This window comes from Cervus canadensis, chromosome 6 (genome assembly GCF_019320065.1).
Source record: "Cervus canadensis isolate Bull #8, Minnesota chromosome 6, ASM1932006v1, whole genome shotgun sequence".
Classification (NCBI taxonomy): Eukaryota; Metazoa; Chordata; class Mammalia; order Artiodactyla; family Cervidae; genus Cervus; species Cervus canadensis.
Window position 1 is genome coordinate 47,910,344 of NC_057391.1, and position 21,668 is coordinate 47,932,011.

The following is a 21,668-nucleotide window of genomic DNA, read 5'->3' on the forward strand; positions in this document are numbered from 1 at the left end:
AAGACTGTATTTCAGAAGACTACACTCAAATTTATGCATTATCTTTCCTTAAATTAGATAGACCTTAAAAATATAGGAAGTGCATTATTGGAGTTTTTAATGTGTGCTGTTTACTTTTTTTTTAACTGATAAAGATTTGCAGTGTGGAGTCTTCTATGCTTAATTCAAGTCTGACAGTACAGCACTGGACCAATTTGCGTATGACACATCTTCAATAAGGCAGGATATTAATTTGCTACTTATTTAAAACTATAATATGTAGACTGTAATTATTACATACAGAATGCTTATTTATATCTTTTCTAGTTTCTAGAATAGTGATACAGTCCTTCGGACTCCAAAAGTAAAAGTAGATTAACAGAATATGTTAAATATTTGTAAGTCATTTGATGTTATCTTTCTATTCAGTTTTATGTGTAGAAAACATAGTAAATATTAAATATAGAGGTTCTCAATCTTTTGCCCTTTAAAATCTGCATATGTGACTTAGTCTTTCAGTTTAGTTTTCTATGAAAGCACATTATCATTTCAGTTTCTTGAATTGTATCATAATAGTCATTAAATTTATGATATGTTTTCCTGTACTTTCTAATATTAAAAGGAACAAGGCAACGGTTGTAGTTTCTTGCCATTCTTGCATATCTTTTTTTTTTTTTTTCTGAACTTTTAATTTTGTATCTAGGTATAACCGATTAACAATGTTGTGATAGTTTCAGGTGGACAGCGAAGGGACTCAGCCGTACATGTGCATGTATCCATTCTCTCCCAAGGCCCCTTCCCATCCAGGCCGCCACATTCAGGCTTCTTGTTGGTTATCCATTTTAAATATAGTATGTCTTGCACATCTGTTTTGAATTGCTTTCCTATTATATACTTTATCAGAGATTATAAATGTTAGACTTTAAAAGATGTAATTTGGTTGTAACTTTGTGTGTAGAAAGTTAATTTGAAATAATTAGATCATTTATCAGAATATCCTAATCCATTTGATTGTATTTTAATGAAAAAATGCAAATAATCTCTTAAAATGTGAATGTAAACCAAAGTACTTTCCCTGAAAGTCTTTAGTAGTTATTTAAAATACTGTGATCGTCTCAGTGCAGTGTACGTAAAAGCAAGGATTGGCCAGTTTCTAATTTGCTGATGTTCTTTTTTTTAATTTCTAAAATTGACTGCATTTATATGTGAAAACACTTTTATATTGGTATCAAGCTCTGAAGTTTAGGAACTGTAAATGAACAGATGAAATACAAAATGATTTCATATTTTTCATACAAGTAAAAGATGAAGACTGAAATTTGAAAATATCTTCAAGTCATGTTGGAAAATCATAATTGAGTTTTTTGAACCTATTTTGGAAAAATATTCAAACTTGCCAAAAAGTTGCAAGAGTAGTATAGTGAACTCCTGATAAATTAATCAGTTAACATGTTACCACATTTGCTTTTTCTCCCTTCCCACTTTCTCTCCTTCGTTCCTTTTTTCTTGTACCCACTTGACATTTTTTGAGTTTTATTGAGATATAATAGACAAATAAAATTGTAAGATATTTAAAGTGTACAATGTGATTTGATATTTGTATGCATTGTGAATGCATGATTCCCACCACCAAGTTTAATACATCCATTGCCCCACATATTTACATTTTTCCTTTTTGTGTGTGAGAATGTTTAACTTCTGTTCTCTTAGCAGATTTGATTTATATAATACCATGTTTTTAGCTATAGTCATCATGTGTTACACATTAGAACCTCAGACTTTATTCATCTTACAACTTGAAGTTTGTACCTCTATCAGCCTATATCCTCCACACCCTAGCCTCCACTACTTTTTTCTTTTTAAAGAGTACATAGTACATTGTCTTTTAGGACATGAATCACATCCTCCTGTGCATCGCTGTTATTATTTGTAGAAGTGACTTCCTTAGCATCTCCTTGAGAATATTTTGTCAGCTTTCATTTAACTTAAATATAAGTTTTCTTCTTGAAAAATGAAAAAGTATAGGCTTTGACCCAGTGTAAATGCTGAAATATTTAAATTTAACAGAATCTTAAATATGTGTTTTGCTTAATTAAGAGGAGTAAAAATTTGGAGACATTTTGATTATGAAGAGGAACATTTTATAAGGGCTTTGTATTCAATCCTGAGAATTTATTTGTGCCATAAAAACTTTGATTTGAAATGACTTTGTAATCGTTGACCAAAGAAACTTTTTAGAACTTGATATATATATATATACCAAGTTTGGACTCAAAATACATATAAAATGTTTCAAGTTAATATGGCATTTATTAGAGAATTATTTGGGGGGGAAGATGCTAATTTTAGCCATTTTTTATTTTGAATTAGGAAGCTCTGGAGGAATATGTGAAAAAAGTAAGCTCTATTCAGATGGTAAGAAGAAGTCTTTAAACACTGGAATTATTACTGTTCAGAACTATGGGTCTCATGTACCCCCCAAAGTCTCTCACATTACCTTTGCTCATGAAGTTGGACATAACTTCGGATCTCCAGTAAGTATTGCCTAATTATTAGTTTCTTTTTTTAAGTTGCTGGTCTTTCATGTTGTGTAATTTTTGTTGATACTGTTTACAGTGAAAACAAGTCCACATGAATGCTTAGTTTTTATATGTCAAAACACAGTAATGTACTTGGCCATAGTACTGAAAAGGAGGAAGATCGAATGCTTGTAATTAAAATAAGAAAATAAGCACAACAGTGCCAGAATTATACGAAGGCAGGAATTTTGTCCCTTTCATTCACTCCTGACCTTGAAACAGTGCCTGGTACAAGACTCATTCAAATACTTATTGAGTGAGAATCACTTTTCATTGTTTAAAGTTCTTTTTTCATTGTTTGAATGTTAGCAAATTGCATTTTTTTTGCTTGGTTTCTATTAAAGCATTATTGGGGTTTACTAGATTTGTCTTTCTCTACTTAGAAGGTTATTTAAAAATCTTTCAGTATTAAAACTTGGTAACATGCGCAAAAGTAGAGAAAGATAGTACAACAATCTTACGTTCATCGTACAGGACAGAGGTCAACAAACATTTTCTGTAAAGGGTCTACTAATAAACTAGGTTTGTGGGGCAGCATTTGGTCTCTGTTGCATATTTTTCTTTGTTATTTTTTACAATCTTTTAAACATGGAAAAACCATTCTTAGGTCATATGAAAACAGGCTGTGGGCTGCTGTTGGCTGACCTCTGATTCAAATTCAGCGATCATCAAGATTTTGCCACATCTTTCTGTATTTCCTTTTCTTTGTGAGGTGTTAGAAGCAAAGTCATTCACCCTTCCATATTTCAGTGTGCATTTCTTAAAAAATGAGACATTTTCTTCTATAACCACCACATGGTTATGATACCTGACAAAATGAATAATTCTTTGGTATTATTTAATACCCTGGGGCTTCCCTGGTGGTTCAGATGGTAAAGAATCTGCCTGCAATGTTGGAGACCTGGGTTTGATACCTGTGTCAGGAAGATTCCGGCGAAGGGAATGTCTACCAACTTCAGTATTCTTACTTGGAGAATTCCATGGGCAGAGGAGCCTGGCTGGCTACAAAGAGTCGGACATGATTGAGAGACTAACACTTTTACTTTCACTTTTTCAATATATAGTCTATTGTATTGATTTTTAAGTGAACTGAAGATTAATATACATGGAAGTACAAAATACTGAAAGGTATTTTGTCTTTGTGATTTTGGTGGGGCTTATTAAAATTACAAGTTTGGGAAATTTTCATTTGAAAACTGTATAAATTCATTTGTACTTTATCAGTTGTAAAAATGGGAATTTTTGAGTTTGGAAAAAAATTGAATTCTAATAACTTAAAATTCTCAAGCTCTTACTTAATGTTTCCACAGTTCATGAAACGTAAGTGTCCTGTCACTAAGTTGCAAGTCTTTCTTCTTCTAATTCCAATCAGGAATGGATGGATAAAGTCTTTGAAATATGTCTAATATCTCTACCTCTTGGCTGCTTTGGTGATCTGTTCTTAAAAAAGAGTAATTGAAATTTTAAAGATGAGCAAAGAACTCTTGTTCATGGTTAACTTGCATTTTCAAGGTCAGTTAAATGTCCTCAACTCTCCCAGTCAACTTCATCCAACCCTTACCAAGGGAATTTTAGTATCCTTCCAACTACCCTTCAGTTCATGAGTCTAGGACCTCTCAACCTCTCAAAGTTTAATGTGCATACAAGTTACTGAGGATCTTACAGTGTAGATTCCATTTTAGTGGGCCTTTGATGGGTCCTTAGTGTCTGTTTCTAAGACTCCCATGTGATGCTGCTGCTGCTGATCTGTGGATCACACCCTGAGTGGGATATCTAGTGTCTTCTCTTTGTACTTCCCATCTAATTTGTCTTCTAACTGATTGCCAGAAAAGTGTTTTTTTAATACATTAATGTAATATTACTTATTGTTGAATGTATAAATTGGTTCACATTTTTTTGCTTACCTTGTTATCTTTTCCTGTCATACCAGACTACTTCTAATGATTCTGTCATGCTCAAATACACCTCATTCCTTTGTGTATATTGTTCATGATACTATACATAGAGTACACATGATACTATACTGTAGATAGCAGGTGCTTATTAGTAAATTTGTTTTCAGTAATTTAATATTGAGATCAGCCAGACCATGAACTCCTGAGCCTGTCTTCTTTGACATTTTTGTCTAAAATCTGTCTTTATGTCTTCTGTCATATATCTGTACTATATCAATGTTACTTTCTGTCTGAGTGGTTCACTGTATTGTGTATATTTATTTATGTGAAATTCACTTAGTCCTGTCTCTTTGTGACCCCATGGACTGTAACCCTCCAGGCTCCTTTGTCCATGGAATTCTCCAGGTCAGAATACTGTAGTGGGTAGCTGTTGCCTTCTCTAGAAGATTTTCCCAATCCAGGGATTGAACTCAGGTCTTGCACATTGCAGGCAGATTCTTTACCATCTGAACCACCAGGGAAGCTATCCTAAATGTTCATTGCACACCTGTTGTTAACCAGTTTATAAACATTGTTGGAAATTTGCAATCAAGAGGCGAGTTCCCGTCTCCCAGTATGGAAGTCTTAATGTATTTACTCTCAGCAGATTAATCTTTGTCTAGGTATGTGCGTGCTAAGTCACTTCACTTGTGTCTGACTCTTTGCGACCCTATGGACTGTAGTCCACCAGACTTCTCTGTCCATGGGATTTTCCAGGGAAGAATACTGAAGTGAGTTGCCATTTCCTCCTCCAGGGGATCTTCCCAACCCAGGGATCAAACCCATGTCTCTTATGTCTCCTGCATTGGGCACGCAGGTTCTTTACCACTAGCCCACCTGGGAAGCCCTTGTCTAGGTATAGTTCTAGTCATTCTGATCATGTCACTTCTGCTTATAACCCTACATCCAATACCTGTTGATATTGCTAATACAGTTTCCTTAACTTATTTATAGGGTTTTCCATAATTTGGGGCTTAACTTATTTATAGGGTATTTATAGGGTTTTCCATAATTTGGGGCTAAGTATGTTTCCTGTGTTATTTCCTCTTCCCTGTCAAATTAAGTCATTTAAAAAAGTGTACTTCTGCCAAGAAGCCAATTCCTTCCCATCTCTGCCTGTTGAAATCTTGATCCATGTTGCTATATAATATAAGTTAATATGGCCCTTTTGTCAGGCAGTTTGGCAGTATGTTTCAAAATCTTTAAAGTGTTTGACCTTTTAATGCAGTAACTCTACCTTTGGGAACCGAACTAAAAGAAATAATTGCAGAATGTGTCAAAGATTGATGTGAATTTAAAAAAAAAAAAAAAGATATCCATTGCAATTAGACCTTCACTGATTTTTTTCTTCTTTATGAAACAAGTGGCCCCTGAAAGAGCAAATTATCTTTCCTTTTCAGAGGCTAAAATAACGGTAAGGTCTAGTCTAAAGGAGAGTCCTCAAGCTTCCATTGTTCTTCTGACGAGAAAATTACATCTAATCAGATGACCTGAAAACCCTATTTTACTTCCTGTTTATGTAACTTTATATTCTTTTTGACAGCATGATTCTGGAACAGAGTGCACTCCAGGAGAATCTAAGAATTTAGGACAAAAAGAAAATGGCAATTACATCATGTATGCAAGAGCAACATCTGGGGACAAACTTAACAACAATAAATTCTCACTCTGTAGTATTAGAAATATAAGTCAAGTTCTTGAGAAGAAGAGAAACAACTGTTTTGTTGGTATGTATATTTTCCCAGCATTTTAATATGAATATTTTCAAACATTCAGAAAACTGGAAAGAATTAAATAGCAAACACCTGTGTATCCACTATTACCACCTTTATATTTTACAGTTGTTAGCACTTTAATACATTTGCTTTATCACATAGGGGGCTTCCCTGGTGGCTCAGATGGTAAAGAATCTGTCTGCAATGCAGGAGACCAGGTTTGATCCCTAGGTTGGGAAGATCCCCTAGAAAAGGCAATGGCTACCCACTCCAGTATTCTTGCCTGGAGAATTCCATGCTCAGAGGAGGAGGCAGGCAGCCTATAGTCCATGAGATCGCAGAGTTGGACACAACCGAACAACTAACACTTATCACATATGTATCAATCTATTCATCTCTCAATCCATGTTTTATTGTTACTGTAATTTAAAATGGATTTGGGATATCAGGGTACTTCACTCTAAGCCCTTTAGCCTATATTTTTTACATAAGTGAAGTACACAAATCAACTCTACCATCTGAGGAGCTTTGACAGATACATCTCCCTGTGTAACCTAGGCACCTGGCAAGATGCACAACATTCCTGTCACCCGAGAAGGTTCTCTCGTTTCCGTTCCCCGTCAGTCTCTGCGCCCGTTTCATAATAAATGGATTTATTTCTCCACAGAATAATTTTGGCTTGTTTTCATATAAGTGGAATCATACAGTTGGCATTCTTTTGTGGAAGGCTGCTTTCACTCATCATACTATTTTGAAGTTCATTATTAGTGTTTTGTACCTTTTTTTGGGGGGAGGGGCTAGGTAGAAGTACATTATATGAATTTATCACAGTTTACTTATCCTCTCTCCTGTTGAATGAACACCTGGGCTTTTCAGGTTTGGGCTATTATGAATAAAGTTGCTGTGAATTTTTTTCTTATTGTGGTAAAATATATATAACAGAGTTTATATTTAAACTAGTTTTAAGTGTACCATTCAGTGGCATTAAGTACATTTACCGTGTTGTACAACCATCACCGCTTTTCCATTTTCAAACTTTAAAAAAAAAATCACCCCAGATAGAAATTCTGTAACCGTTAAGCAATTAACTCCTATTTCTCTCTCTCCCCAGTTTCTAGTAACCTCTATTCTATTTTGTGTCTCTGTGCCTTTGCCTATTCTAGGAACCTCATATTAGTGGGATTATGCTTTTTTATCTGATTTATTTCACTTAGCATAGTATTTCCAAGATTCACACAAGCTATAGCCATGTATCACAATGCCATTCTTCTTTATGGCAGAATAATACTCAGTTTTAGGGATATACTACATTTTGTCTATCCACTGATCTGTCTTGCCTCTCTTGGGGCATTTAATATGTTCTAAATACCCCTCCTTATATTACATTTTTGGGGTTCCTTCTCCTATTTCATAAGATTTTAAGTTACTTGAGGGTAAACACTGAGGCCTGTTCACATTGCACATAAACAGCACTCGCATAGATATGGCACCAAAGGGGAAAGAACTGAAGACGTTTTCCAGATAAGCACGGCTTTTTGGGTTTTTTAGCTGCATTTTTTGTTTTGACATAAAATTGTTGTAACACTATGTCCTTTTGTTTTTAATTGAAATTTATATCGAGATAATTTAGATTCCCATGCAGTTTAAGAAATAATGGAGATTCCATATTCCTTCACTCAGTTTCCCTCAATGGTAACATCTTGCAAAACTGTGTAGTACAGTGTTACATACAATAAGGATGTTGACATTGATTAACAGTCCACAGATCTTATTTGGATTTCCCCAGTTTTTCATATTTTCATCTCTGTGTGTGTGTAGTTCTATACAGTTTTACCATTGTAGGTTTATGTGTCTGTCACCATAGCCATGATTAAGAACAGTTCCATTGGGACTTCCCTGGTGGCTCAGACAGTAAAGAATCTGCCTGCAGTGTAGGGGGCCTGGGTTCAATCCCTGGGAGAGGAAGATCCCCTGGAGAAGGGAATGGCTACCGACCCCAGTATTCTCGCTTGGAGAATTCCATGTTCAGAGGAGCCTGGTGGGCTACAGTCCATGGGGTCACGAAGAATCAGACATGACTGAGTGACTAACACTTTCACTTTGGCTGTCTAGTGCTTGGGACCACATGCTCCTAATGCAGGGGGCATGGGTTTGATCCCTCATTGGGGAGTTAGGATCCCATATGCCACATGGTGTGGCCTGAAAAAAAAAAAACCAATTCCATTACCACTGTTTTATAACCTTAAAAAGCAACCTCCTCCTTCCTGCCTCTTTCACCTGCCCCACTAAATCATTCTCCATTTCTAAAATTTTGTCACTTCAAAAATGTTCTATAAATGGAATCATACAATATGTAACTTTTGGGGATTTTTCACTTGATATCATTGCTTGGAAATTAATCAGAATTTTTACCTGTGTCATTAGTTTGTTCCTTTTTATTGCAGGTAGTATGTATGTACCTCAGTTCATTCAACCATTTTTCTGTTAAAGAATATTTGGGTTAACTTCAGTTTTGGGCTGTTATGAATAAAGCAGCTATAAACAGTTTAGGCTTTTCATATGAATATAGGTTTCAGATGCTTCCAAATTGAACTGATAGGTCAGTATAGCAGTTGTTTGTTTTTATTTATGTTTTTATGTTTTGGCAGAAACTGCCAAACTGTTCTCCAGAAGGCTGTGCTATTTTACATTCCCACCAGCAGTGTATGAGTTGTCTAATTTCTCTCTATGCTTGTCAGCTTTTGGTATTTTTTATTTTATCCACTGTGGTATATGTATAATGTTAATTCATTGTGGCTTTACTTTGTATTTTTATGATGACTAATGACATTGAATATCATGTGGTTTTTTGCCATCTGTATATCTTCTTTGGTGAAATGTCCATGTTTCTTGGCCACTGAGGGTTTTTTTTTCTGTTGAGTTTTGATGGTTCTTTATGTAGTTCAGCTGCTAGTCACTTATCACATATTGGTCTGCATGTATTTTCTTCCTTTCTATAGCTTGTCTTTTCATCCTCTTCACAGTCTTTTCCAGAGCAAAACTTAAATTTTAAGAAGATTCAAAGTCAATTTTTACTTTTATTGATTGACTTTTTCTTATAAAGCCTTCATTTTCTTTTGAAAGGGCAAATTAAAATTACATTGATATTATCATTTTTGTTATTATTCTCAGTGGTAGAAGTGACGTATAGATTGTTCATTTGTAAACTAGAGTTTTACAATAAGCTTTCTGATTGAAAATGACTTTAAAAATTATGAACATATTTACCTTTCTCTGTCTGGCTTCACTTAATATGATGATCTCTAGGTATATCCATGTTGCTGCAAATGGCATTATTCATTCTTTTTTTTATGTCTGAGTAATATTCTTGTGTCTGTGTGTGTGTGTGTACACCACATCTTTATCCATTCATCTATTCATGAACATATGTCTTGGCTGTTGTAAATAGTGCTTCTTTGGACATTGGGGTGCATGTATTTTTTCAAATGAGAGTTTTCTCCAGATAAATGCCCAGCAGTGGGATTGCAAGATTATGTGGTTTTAGTTTTTTAAGGAAACTACATACTGTTCTCCAGAGTGGCTACACCAGTTTACATTCCCATCAACAGTGTAGGAAGTTTCTTTTTTCGCCACATATTCTCCAGCATTTATTATTTGTAGACTTTTAAATAATAACTATTCTGACTGGTGTGAGGTGATACCTCATTGTAGTTTTGATTTGCATTTCTCTAATAATTAGCAATGTGTGCGCATGCTCAGTTGCTTTAGTCGTGTCCGACTCTTTGTGACCTTAAGAAATGTAGCCCAAAAAAAAAAAAAAAGAAATGTAGCCCACCAGGCTTCTCTGCCCATGGGATTCTCTAGGCAAGAATACTGGAGTGGGTTGCCATGCTTCCTCCAGGGAATCTTCCCCATTCAGGGATTGAACACAAGTCTCCTGCATTTCCTGAATTGAAGGTGGATTCTTTATCCACTGAGCCACCTAGGAAGCCCAATAATTAGCAGTATCGAGCATCGTTTCATGTACCTGTTGGCCATCTGTATGTCTTTGCTGGAGAAATATCTATTTAGGTCTTCTGCTTAGTTTTTGATTTGGTTGGTTGGTTGTTTGATATTGAGCTGCATGACCTGTTTGTATATTTTAGAAATTAAACCCTTGTTGATATCATCATTTGCACATATTTTCTCCCAGTCTGCAGGTTGTCTTTTCATTTTGTTTATGGCTCCCTTTACTATGCAAAAGATTTTTAAGTTTAATTAGGTCCATTTGTTTGTTTTTGTTTTTATTTCCATTGCTCCAGGAGATGGATCCAAAGAAAAATGCTGCTGCAATTTATGTCAAAGAGTGTTCTGCCAATGTTTTCCTTTAGGAGTTTTATAGTATCTGGTCTTATATTTAGATCTTTAATCCATTTTATTTTTGTATATGTTAGAGACTCTTCTGATTTCTTTCTTTTACATGTAGATGTCCAGTTTTCCCAGCACCACTTATTGAAGAGACCATCTTTTCTCCATTGTATATTCTTGCCTCCTTTTTTTTTTATTCTTGCCTCCTTTGTCATAGATTAATTGACCATAAGTGCATAGGTTTATTTTTGGGCTTTCTATACTCTTCCATTGATCTGTATGTCTGTTTTTGTGCCAGCACCCTACTATTTTGATTACTGTACCTTCCTAGTATGGACAAATGTCAGAGAAAGACCAGTATCATATGATATTACTTATATGTGGAATCTAAAAAAAGAATACAAATGAACTTATTTATAAGGTTGAAATAGACTTACAGACATAGAAAACAAACTTATAGTTACCAAAAGGGATAGTAAGGACAAGGGGTGAGGGGGAGAGACAAATTAGAGGCTTGAGATTAACATGTGTGTACTATATATAAAATAAGTAAACAACAAGGATCTACTGTATAGCACAGGAAACTATACTTAATATCTTGTAATAACATGTAATGGAAAGAATTCTGAAAAATAAATAGATATACACACGACCTTCCCTGGTGACTCGGTAAAAAAAATCTGCCTGCAGTGCAGGAGATTCCAGTATTCTTGCCTGGAGAATTCCATGGACAGAGGAGCCTGGCAGACTGCAGTCCACGGGGTTACAAAGAGTCCAGCATGACTGAGCAACTAACACTTGTCACTTTTACACCTATATGTATAACTGAATCATTTTGTTGTACACTTGAAACTAACATAATATTGTAAAATAACTACTTCATTTAAAAAAATACCTAAATAAATAAAAAATGTTTACCATAAGATAGAAAAAATGAGCATATTGCTTCTTAAATTACAATGAAATATGTACCTCTTACAATTTTTGCATTTTAAGCAACATCTTTTCCCCTGTACTTAAGCCATTAGCAAATAGCTGATTTGAAGTATTATTTCTGTATGAGACACAAACTAATGTGTAATGAATATTGCATGTGTGGTTTTCTGACTTTTTCAATTTTTCCTTTTCTCCTAAATTACATGTCACATGAATTGTAAGACGATTATTGCTAAACTTTAGAAAAATCATTATTATTTACTTAGTATATATGTGTATGTATATGCTTCTAGCTTTAGAGAACAAACGAGATGGTATAAAGTGAAGGAAAGGAGGAATTACCTGGCTGTCCAATGGTTAAGACTCAGTACTTTCACTTCTATGGCCCAGGTTTGGTCCCTGGTTGGGGAGCTAAGATCCCCACGTGGCCAAGAAAATATAGAGAGAGGGATGGAGCTTCAGTTAGCCCTAAAATTTCCTTTAATGTTTGATGTGGCCAAGTGTAAGCATGAAATTTCTGAATATAAAGCTAAGGTCTCTGTATAGAGTATTTTTGATTCAGATGTACCTTGTTTTGGGTTCCTGTGCTTGGGGTATGTTCCCTTCCACCTACTCAGCTTTCGGTTTGAAGTCTGTGCTACAGCTGTTTCCCACGCTGATTTGGTGTAGCAGAAAGAGCACAGACTTTAGATCTAGGACACCTTGCTTTAGTCCTGTGTTTTGCCCAGACTGGGGCCTGTGGTTTCCAGCAAGTCCCAAACCCTCTAAACGTTAGTTTTCTTTTCTCTAAAATGAAGAGATTTGATTCTTTTCATTTCTCTGCAGATGTTGAAGTTCTGTTATTTTTATGTTCTTATTAAGAGTAGCATTCTTGTTCCAATTTTAAACTTCACTAACAAAATCAAAGAACTTTAGAAAAAGAGCCTGAAAGTCTTTCTGAAATTCCTCACTATGCTTAGACCAGACAGTCTAACCTTAATGAACCAAGATTTGACCCACTAATGTTAGACTCTGTGGAAATACAAAAGATATAAATAATCCATGGTTCTTCCCTTAAGGAGTTTGGTCTAGCTGACGATCAAAACTAATGTACATTAAAAAAAACTACTGGTTGACTAGGATACAGTCAGCCAAATAGAATGCCGGAAATTCCATAGGACACAAATGACCCAATTTCTTTAACAACTAATAGTGTAAAAACAAAAGAGAGGAGGGAATCTGTTATCTATTAAAAGAACTTAAGATGCATAAAAAGCAACTAAGGGGAGAGGGGTTGGGGAAAGCGTGTGTGAAACTTGGTTCACATAAACTGATGTAAAGAGGTAGCTGAAACAAATTGAACATAGATTGGCTGTTAGATGCTATTAAGCATACTGTTGTTTTGAGAAGTGATTATGGTTAGATTTAAAAAAGAAAAAAACTCTTTATCTGTTAGATTCATCTTGGTAGATGAATTTGTAAGAGCAGATGAATAGGTTAGATGGAGTTGTTTACAGCGTATCATTGATAGTTGTTAAAGCTAAGTGATTGGTTCATAGGAGTTCATTGTACTTACTTTTTTACTGCTTCTCTGTATGTTTGGAATTTTCTAACATAAAAGGTTTGATTTTTTTCTGGTTGGTGAAGCACTGACTTACTTTGTAGTCATGTACTATAAACAGTACAGTCATTGTTCAATAAAGCTCAGCGTGGCAGGCCTAGAGTCCTGTCACTTCTGGAAGGGACGTCAGAAGGGAGCCTCAGGTCAGATTCCCTCACTGCACAGGTTGAGAAACAGGCCCCTGAATGGGAAGTGACTCGCTTAAGGCCACACTGCTAGTCAGTGACTGAGCTGCTGTTATACTTAGATCTCATTTCCAGATTCTTAGTTTGTTCTACTTTTCTTAATCTTCAATGTTTTCCTTTCTCCTTTTTTAAATGAGGCTTTACAGAGTTTGTGAATTTGAAATAAAATAAGTGTTGCTTACAGTGCTTACTTTGTCTTATTCATTTTCTCCAGAATCTGGCCAACCTATTTGTGGAAATGGAATGGTAGAACAAGGTGAAGAATGTGATTGTGGTTATAGTGACCAGTGTAAAGACGAGTGCTGCTACGATGCAAATCAGCCGGAGGGGAAAAAATGCAAGCTGAAACCTGGAAAGCAGTGCAGGTACCTTGTTAATTCCAGTAATGTTAATGTACCTATGAAGTCACTTGAATGTAGTTCGTGAAAGTTGCTCAGCCATGTCTGACTCTTTGCGACCCCATGGACTATACAGTCCATTCTCCAGGCTAGAATACTGGAGTGGGTAGCTGTTCCCCTTCTCCAGTGGATCTTCCCAACCCAGGGATTGAACCCAGGTCTCCCAAGTTGCAGGCAGATTCTTTTTCAGCTGAGTCACCAGGGAAACCCAAGAATACTGGAGTGGATAGCCTATCCCTTCCCCAGGGAATCTTCCTGACCCAGGAAATGAAATGGGGTTGTCTGCATTGCAGGCTGATTTTTTACTAGCTGAGCTACCAGGGAGGCCTGAAGGTAGTTATGTCATATTTAAAACCAGATTAAAAAAGAAGAAACTCGATTAAGAGATGTATGTGGTTTTGGAACTTTTGTTATTTGTTTTATTTTTCTGGAAAAGGATTATTTAGTGCACCTTTGCTGGCAGATTGAGCTACTTATAATTTGTGTGGTGGGTGTTAAAGACATGCAAAGGATGCTCAGTTCAGTTCAGTCGCTCAGTCGTGTCCGACTCTTTGCAACCCCATGAACTGCAGCACGCCAGGCCTCCCTGTCCATTACCAACTCCCGGAGTCCACCCAAACCCACGTCCATTGAATCGGTGATGCCATCCAGCGATCTCATCCTTTGTCGTCCCCTTCTCCTCCTGCCCTCAATCTTTCCCAGCATCAGGGTCTTTTCAAATGAGTCAGCTCTTTGCATCAAGTGGCCAAAGTACTGGAGTTTCAACTTCAACATCAGTTGAATGATGTTTCATTTCCTTCCAGTGAAAACCCAGGACTGATCTCCTTTAGGAGGGACTGGTTGGATCTCCTTGCAGTCCAAGGGACTCTCAAGAGTCTTCTCCAACACCTCAGTTCAAAAGCATCAATTCTTCGGCACTCAGCTTTTTTTATAGTCCAACTCTCACATCCATACATGATCACTGGAAAAACCGTAGCCTTGACTAGACAGACCTTTGTTGACAAAGTAATGTCTCTGCTTTTTAATATGGTGTCTAGGTTGGTCATAACTTTCCTTCTGAGGATTAAGCGTCTTTTAATTACATGGCTGCAGTCACCATCTGCAGTGATTTTTGGATCCCCCAAAAATAAAGTCAGCCACTGTTTCCCCATCTATTTGCCATGAAGTGATGGGACCAGATGCCATGATCTTAGTTTTCTGAACGTTGAGCTTTAAGCCAACTTTTCCCCTCTCCTCTTTCACTTTCATCAAGAGGCTCTTTAGTTCATCTTCACTTTCTGCCATAAGGGTGGTGTCATCTGCATATCTGAGGTTACTGATATTTCTCCCGGAAATCTTGATTCCAGCTTGTGCTTCCTCCAGCCCAGCATTTCTCATGATGTACTCTACATATAAGTTAAATAAGCAGCTCAGTAAAATACATATTATTTAGTTCATAACATTAAAAATGTGACTTTCATCAGTATTTTTAGAATTTTAGCTTTTAAGTATTTAGGGAATATGGATTCCACACATTCTTGTAACTTAGTGTCATACAATTTACTTCACTTCTCAAATGATTCTGGTAGTGATAAATACAAGCAATAGAATGTAGTTTGTGCAGTACTTTTAAAATGTATGTTCTGTGTATCCTAATTTGATTTTAATGTGTAAATGTGAGAAAAAATGATAAATTGACTAATGTGTGATGTATCTATGAAAAACTGATAACTTGCCTAGTATTTAACCCATTTTCCATTGTAATCTTTTACTAAAGGCAAATAGAATAAGAATGCTGAATATAGTATGCCTTCATTATAAAGATTCCTCATCATTTTTCTGTAATTATTAGAATGTTAAAATTTAGTAACCTCTTGTTCCAATGAGAGTTGTATAACAGTAACATACTTAACATTTAAAAGATAATATTTATTATTTAAAAATTAAGACTGTATCTATTGTATAGGAAATGTCCTAGTGATTTTCTTTACTTAACTCAGTGCTTCTTTTAGTCCAAGTCAAGGTCCCTGTTGTACAGCACAGTGTGCATTCAAGTCAAAAACTGAAAAGTGTCGGGATGATTCAGACTGTGCAAAAGAAGGAATATGTAATGGCATCACAGCTCTCTGCCCAGCCTCTGATCCTAAACCGAACTTCACAGACTGTAATAGGCATACACAAGTGTGCATTAATGGGGTAAGCATTTGATTTGTTTTTCATTTAATTTTATGAAACCTTTTTCAGAATAATTGTTTGTTGACACTTAAAGCCTCACAGTTAAAGTAATTCATCTCAGTCCCAGTTTCAGCATCCGTATCTATTTCCTCACAAAGCTGTGACTGCATTGTGTGGCATAAGTGCCTGGTGGCATTCGACTTGTTATTGACTTGTCTTTCATCTTTCTACTGCGTGTGTTTGATACTCTAGAGAAAAATAGTTATGTAACTAGGCATGTAACTTTGTACTGCTTTTAAGTTTTATAAATTAATATTTTAGTACCCTAAATAAAAGGACTCTTGATTATTTCCTCTGCCTTTGAAGCCTTTAAAGCTTTCTTGGCTAAACAATCACTTTCCTCTACACAAGGAGCTTTTCATTTTTCTCTTCTTATAAAGGAGCCATAATAACCAACATAAAGTTGGTGTTCATCTAATCGCCCCTGTTTCTGTTTTGTCTAGATTTTTGTTACCATTTTTTTAAGATTTACTATCTTATTTGCACGTGCTCTTTTTAAGATGTGTTTATATGGTCTATTTCTGATTCTAATCTATGTTCCCACCACCTCTTGTATTTTTACTGAGTTATTTTAGCATTGGAGGCGTCTGTCTGTTACTGGGAACAAGAGGTTTGACTGTATAGGGATTAAATAATTGGTCTTTTATTTTTCTTTCAGCAATGTGCAGGTTCTATCTGTGAGAAACATGGCTTGGAGGAGTGTACCTGTGCCAGTTCTGATGGCAAAGATGATAAGGAATTATGCCACGTCTGCTGTATGAAGAAGAGTAAGGCTTTGAAAATACACGAGTATAAAATCTGTTTGAGAAACCTTATTTTCTCCTAAATGTTAAGTGTTAAACTTTGGTATACAGTTGGGACAGATAATTTCCAGCTTAACTGATTCTCTTGAGAAATATTTAAATGTAGCATAGCATTGTGTTTCCAGTTTTGTGGTCCCTACAGTGTTTTTAACATGATGAACTAGACGAAACCTGCCAGTGTTTTTGCAATAATTAATATATACACTGTTAGAAGGATTTTAAGCCATTGTAGACACTAAGTCAAAAGAGTTGCTGGTTGTTTATGTTGTGATATTTAAGGTGAATTAGTAAAGGTGTTATCCAGTCTAACTAATGAAAGCCTGTGTAGCATGTCACAGTGATGATTTTAGGCAGTTTCTTCCTTTCCTCCCTTTCTCCCAGCTAACCCAGTAGAGATCTTCAGCTTGTATTTGGCCCTTCTTTTACAGTGGAGCCATCAACTTGTGCCAGTACGGGGTCTGTGCAGTGGAACAAGTATTTCCTTGGTCGAACTATCACCCTGCAACCTGGATCCCCATGCAATGATTTTAGAGGCTACTGTGATGTTTTCATGAGGTGCAGATTAGTAGATGCTGATGGTCCTCTAGCGAGGCTTAAAAAAGCAATTTTCAGTCCAGAGCTCTATGAAAACATAGCTGAATGGATTGTGGTAAGTATAGTTTTTATTTCTAAAGAAACCTTATCTTAAAATGATTTGATCATAATTTTACTTGGTTAGAGGTCACCAATGTTATGAGAAAATCACTTCTTTTCTGTGTGTGCTGTGGAATTATAGTTGACCCTTGAACAACGTGGGTTTGAACTGCATGGGTCCACAGACAAGTGGCTGTTTTTCAGTAGTGAATACTGTACTAGTACACAGTCTGAGGCTGGTTAAATCTACAGATACGGAGGAACCATGGTATAAAGGAACTGTGGATGTGGTGGGCCAACTGTGATTAACCTGTCTCCTTCAAGGGTCAACTGTACTTTATCTGAAGAATGGGTTTTAAAGTTCAAATAGCCCTGAGCTTTATCTGCTAAAGCCATCAGATACACACTTCACATGTATATCATGCATAGATTTGGTTGGTAGGTGGTGGGAGTCACTCTGTTTTACTCTCCTCCCTGGTTCATGTCTTGGACGCGTTGCCTCCTCCTTTGGTCCGTATGATTAGAGTATGGTCTTAGAATTTCTTCAAGTTGATTTTGGAAAGCCCTGCTTGCTTTTTATACTTCTCCCATGTCTCAGTATGACAGATAGCCAGCTCTGGGTTCTGCTTTGCTGAACAGGAGAGATGAAAAATTTTCTGAAGATTTTTTCTGATGTTTCAATGTAATTCTGGGTCTTCATCTTGTCCATAATAGGAAATGTTGAACAGGGCAAGATCAGATACAGAGCCTTTTGCAGATTTATTAATGAAAACATTGTATGTGACTCATTTTTGTACCCCTGTGTTGGGTGTATAATGTGTATTCAGAAAGTATCTGTTAAACTAAAGATGCCTTCTGGCTCTGCTAAAGCGAACCGAGTATAGGCTTGGAATTACATAGGGAGTCAGGTCATCCTTCTCACATTTGACGATTCTGTGATTTCAAGTAACTTACATTTCTTGGCCCCCTTACTTATTTCCCTGTTTTCAAATCAAATCCTGTTCCTATTTTCTTTTTTTTCTGATTATCTCTAATAAGAAAAAGTTGAGATCTGGTATACTTGTCTACAATGGGAAACAGTATGTTCAAAGAAAAAAAAAAATCTGATAATTGGAATCTCAGGGTTATATTCTGCTGAGTTTATGTTGTGCCATAAACTCAGGCATGTTTTAGGTTTTCTAGATAGTAAATCATATCACCTAAAAAAATTTTTTTTTCATTTTTCTCCATTGTATCTAATTTTGACTCTTAGAATTTCCAAAACTCATTTATTCCTATTTTAAAATGTTTACTAGAAATGATCTTTTTAGTTAAAGTGTTCTTAAGACCTTTTTTTCATATTTTAGTTTTGAGGATTTTGTGAAATGCTTCTTGCAATGGATTTTAGCAATGTGAAATCTTTTCTTATGCTGTGAACTGATTAATCAGGCACTTCTAGGTTTATGCAAATTTAAGTAAGTATAGAATAGCAATGTTGATATCCACATGCCACCCTTTTGAAGAGCATAGTCCATAATACCTGAGTACTATTAGGCTGTTGCTGCATTTGTAGGCATTAATCAGGTCAAACAGTAAGGTAAACAGCAGCCACTTCCTTATGAGTAATTTGTCATATTTGTGCTCTTTGCAGAGTTCAGTTGCCTGGCATAGTTTGTTTTGTTATATTAGTAGCTGTGTTTTGGTCTTTCATCATGTGTAAGGAAACTCTCCGTCCAGTTAGTAATGTAGGTTGTTAGTTTGCTCTGGTGTAAGAGGCAATGAAAGGAATGATGAGTTAGTTTCACTGACTTTCCTTTCCACTGATACCTGGTGGCTTTTTTGTCTCCTTTCCATGGTATCCTGCGGCCAGCATTTTCCCTCTTGAAGGTAGAGTGGGAATAACCTTAACAGTTTAATAGTTCAGGGTATGAGTTACTGCCTGCTACTGGCACCAAAGAAATGATGTTATAAAGACTTTTTCTTTTCTGGGGAAAAGTTGTCCTTGACAGTAACGTTTGAATAAAATAGGTTGAGTGCCTACTGTGTGTCTGGCCAGGAGATAATGATAAACATCCTTTGGATTTATCAGAGAGTTACCTAGTTCTTGAAAAGTTGGAGAGAATTCACTAGGAAATCTGTTTAGACCCTGTATCACTGTCACTTTTTCTTTAAATAGGTGCATTGGTAATTCTTTTTTGTTTTCTTCCATAATTCACGTTTTCTGCACCTTTTGTGTTATATCTGACATAGAAAACCATCTTTGACCTTGATTTTTTTTAGGTTTATTAGTGTGTTTCCCCTACACTTTAAGATAATTGTCTGTTGGTGGCTTTTTTCTTTTTAATTTCTTCAGATTTATCAGAAGTTTATCTTTTCATTATTATTTTTGACAAACACCAAATGTGTTTCTCATTTTTGAATTAATTTCCTATTTTTCTGTAATTTTATGAACCTAAGTATTAAGTACATAGTATTCTTTATGAAAGATTTAGAGCAGTGTTTCCATGTGCTTCACAGAACATTATGCGTTTGGTTGTCAAATGAATCTAGAAAATATTGCATATTATGGTTCCCATCTTGGAGATTTGTGATAATATTGTGAGACATCCTGCAATAAGAAATCTTTTTAACTTCGTTTTCCACACTTACCTGACTTTTATTCATGTTGTACATGAGAATCATCTAACGACGTAGACCAGTTAAATCAGAATCTCTTGGAATAGAGCCTAAGTGTTTGGGTCATTTCAAAGCTCCCAACACTCAATTTTGATGAGTAGCTGAAATTGAGAACCAGTCATTCATGTAGAGCAGGGGTTGGCAAACTATGACTCTTGAGCCAAATTCAGCCCACTGCCTATTTTTATATGGCTCACAAGGTAAGAATGGTTTCACATTTTTTTTTTAATCTTCCCCCTCCCCAGTCAGGATTTTCCTTTAAGTGTATTGCATTTTTTTTTCCATTTATTTTTATTAGTTGGAGGCTAATTACTTTACAATATTGTAGTGATTTTTGCCATACATTGACGTGAATCAGCCATGGATTTACATGTGTTCCCCATCCCCATCCCCCCTCCCGCCTCCCTCTCCATTCTATCCCTCTGGGTCTTCCCAGGGTACCAGCCCTGAGCACTTGTCTCATGCATCCAACCTGGGCTGGTGATCTGTTTCACCCTTGATAGTATACTTGTTTCAATGCTATTCTCTCTGAACATCCCACCCTCGCCTTCTCCCACAGAGTCTAAAAGTCTGTTCTGTACATCTGTGTCTCTTTTTCTGTTTTGCATATAGGGTTATCATTACCATCTTTCTAAATTCCATATATATGTGTTAGTATACTGTATTGGTCTTTATCTTCCTGGCTTACTTCACTCTGTATAATGGGCTCCAGTTTCATCCATCTCATTAGAACTGATTCAAATGAATTCTTTTTAATGGCTGAGTAATATTCCATAGTATATATGTACCACAGCTTCCTTATCCATTCGTCTGCTGATGGACATCTAGGTTGCTTCCATGTCCTGGCTATTATAAACAGTGCTGTGATGAACACTGGGGTGCACGTGTCTCTTTCAGATCTGGTTTCCTCGGTGTATATGCCCAGCAGTGGGATTGCTGGGTCATATGGCAGATAAAATAGACTTTAAAATAAAGGCTGTGAAAAGAGACAAAGAAGGACACTACATAATGATCAAAGGATCAATCCAAGAAGAAGATATAACAGTTATAAATATATATGCACCCAACATAGGAGCACTGCAATATGTAAGGCAAATGCTAACGAGAATGAAAGGGGAAATTAACAATAACACAATAATAGTGGGAGACTTTAATACCCCACTCATACCTATGGATAGATCAATTAAACAGAAAATTAACAAGGAAACACAAACTTTAAATGACACAATGGACCAGCTAGACCTAATTGATATCTATAGAACATTTCACCCCAAAACAATCTATCTCACCTTTTTCTCAAGTGCACACGGAACCTTCTCCAGAACAGATCACATCCTGGGCCATACATCTAGCCTTGGTAAATTAAAAAAAATTGAAATCATTCCAGTCATCTTTTCTGACCACAGTGCAGTAAGACTAGATCTCAGTTGCAGGAAAAAAATTATTAAAAATTCAAACATATGGAGGCTAAATAACACGCTTCTGAATAACCAACAAATCATAGAAGAAATCAAAAAAGAAATCAAAATATGCATAGAAACGAATGAAAATGAAAACACAACAACCCAAAACCTATGGGACACTGTAAAAGCAGTGCTGAGGGGAAGGTTCTTGGCATTACAGGCTTACCTGTCTAGAAACAAGAAAAAAGTCAAATAAATAACCTAGCTCTATACCTAAAGCAACAAGA

At 36.0% G+C, this 21,668-nt stretch overlaps 1 protein-coding gene across 1 annotated transcript in view; it reads left to right on the forward strand.

Annotated features, from left to right (window-relative positions):
* ADAM10 (ADAM metallopeptidase domain 10) overlaps positions 1–21,668 on the forward strand; it is a 142,054-nt gene that overhangs the window by 109,201 nt on the left and 11,185 nt on the right. Inside the window, exons 9-14 of the mRNA XM_043471836.1 lie at positions 2,350–2,513; positions 6,036–6,219; positions 13,490–13,640; positions 15,665–15,848; positions 16,546–16,654; positions 17,119–17,339. Coding sequence (XP_043327771.1) covers positions 2,350–2,513; positions 6,036–6,219; positions 13,490–13,640; positions 15,665–15,848; positions 16,546–16,654; positions 17,119–17,339 — 1,013 coding nt within the window. The remainder of the gene's footprint in view (positions 1–2,349; positions 2,514–6,035; positions 6,220–13,489; positions 13,641–15,664; positions 15,849–16,545; positions 16,655–17,118; positions 17,340–21,668) is intronic.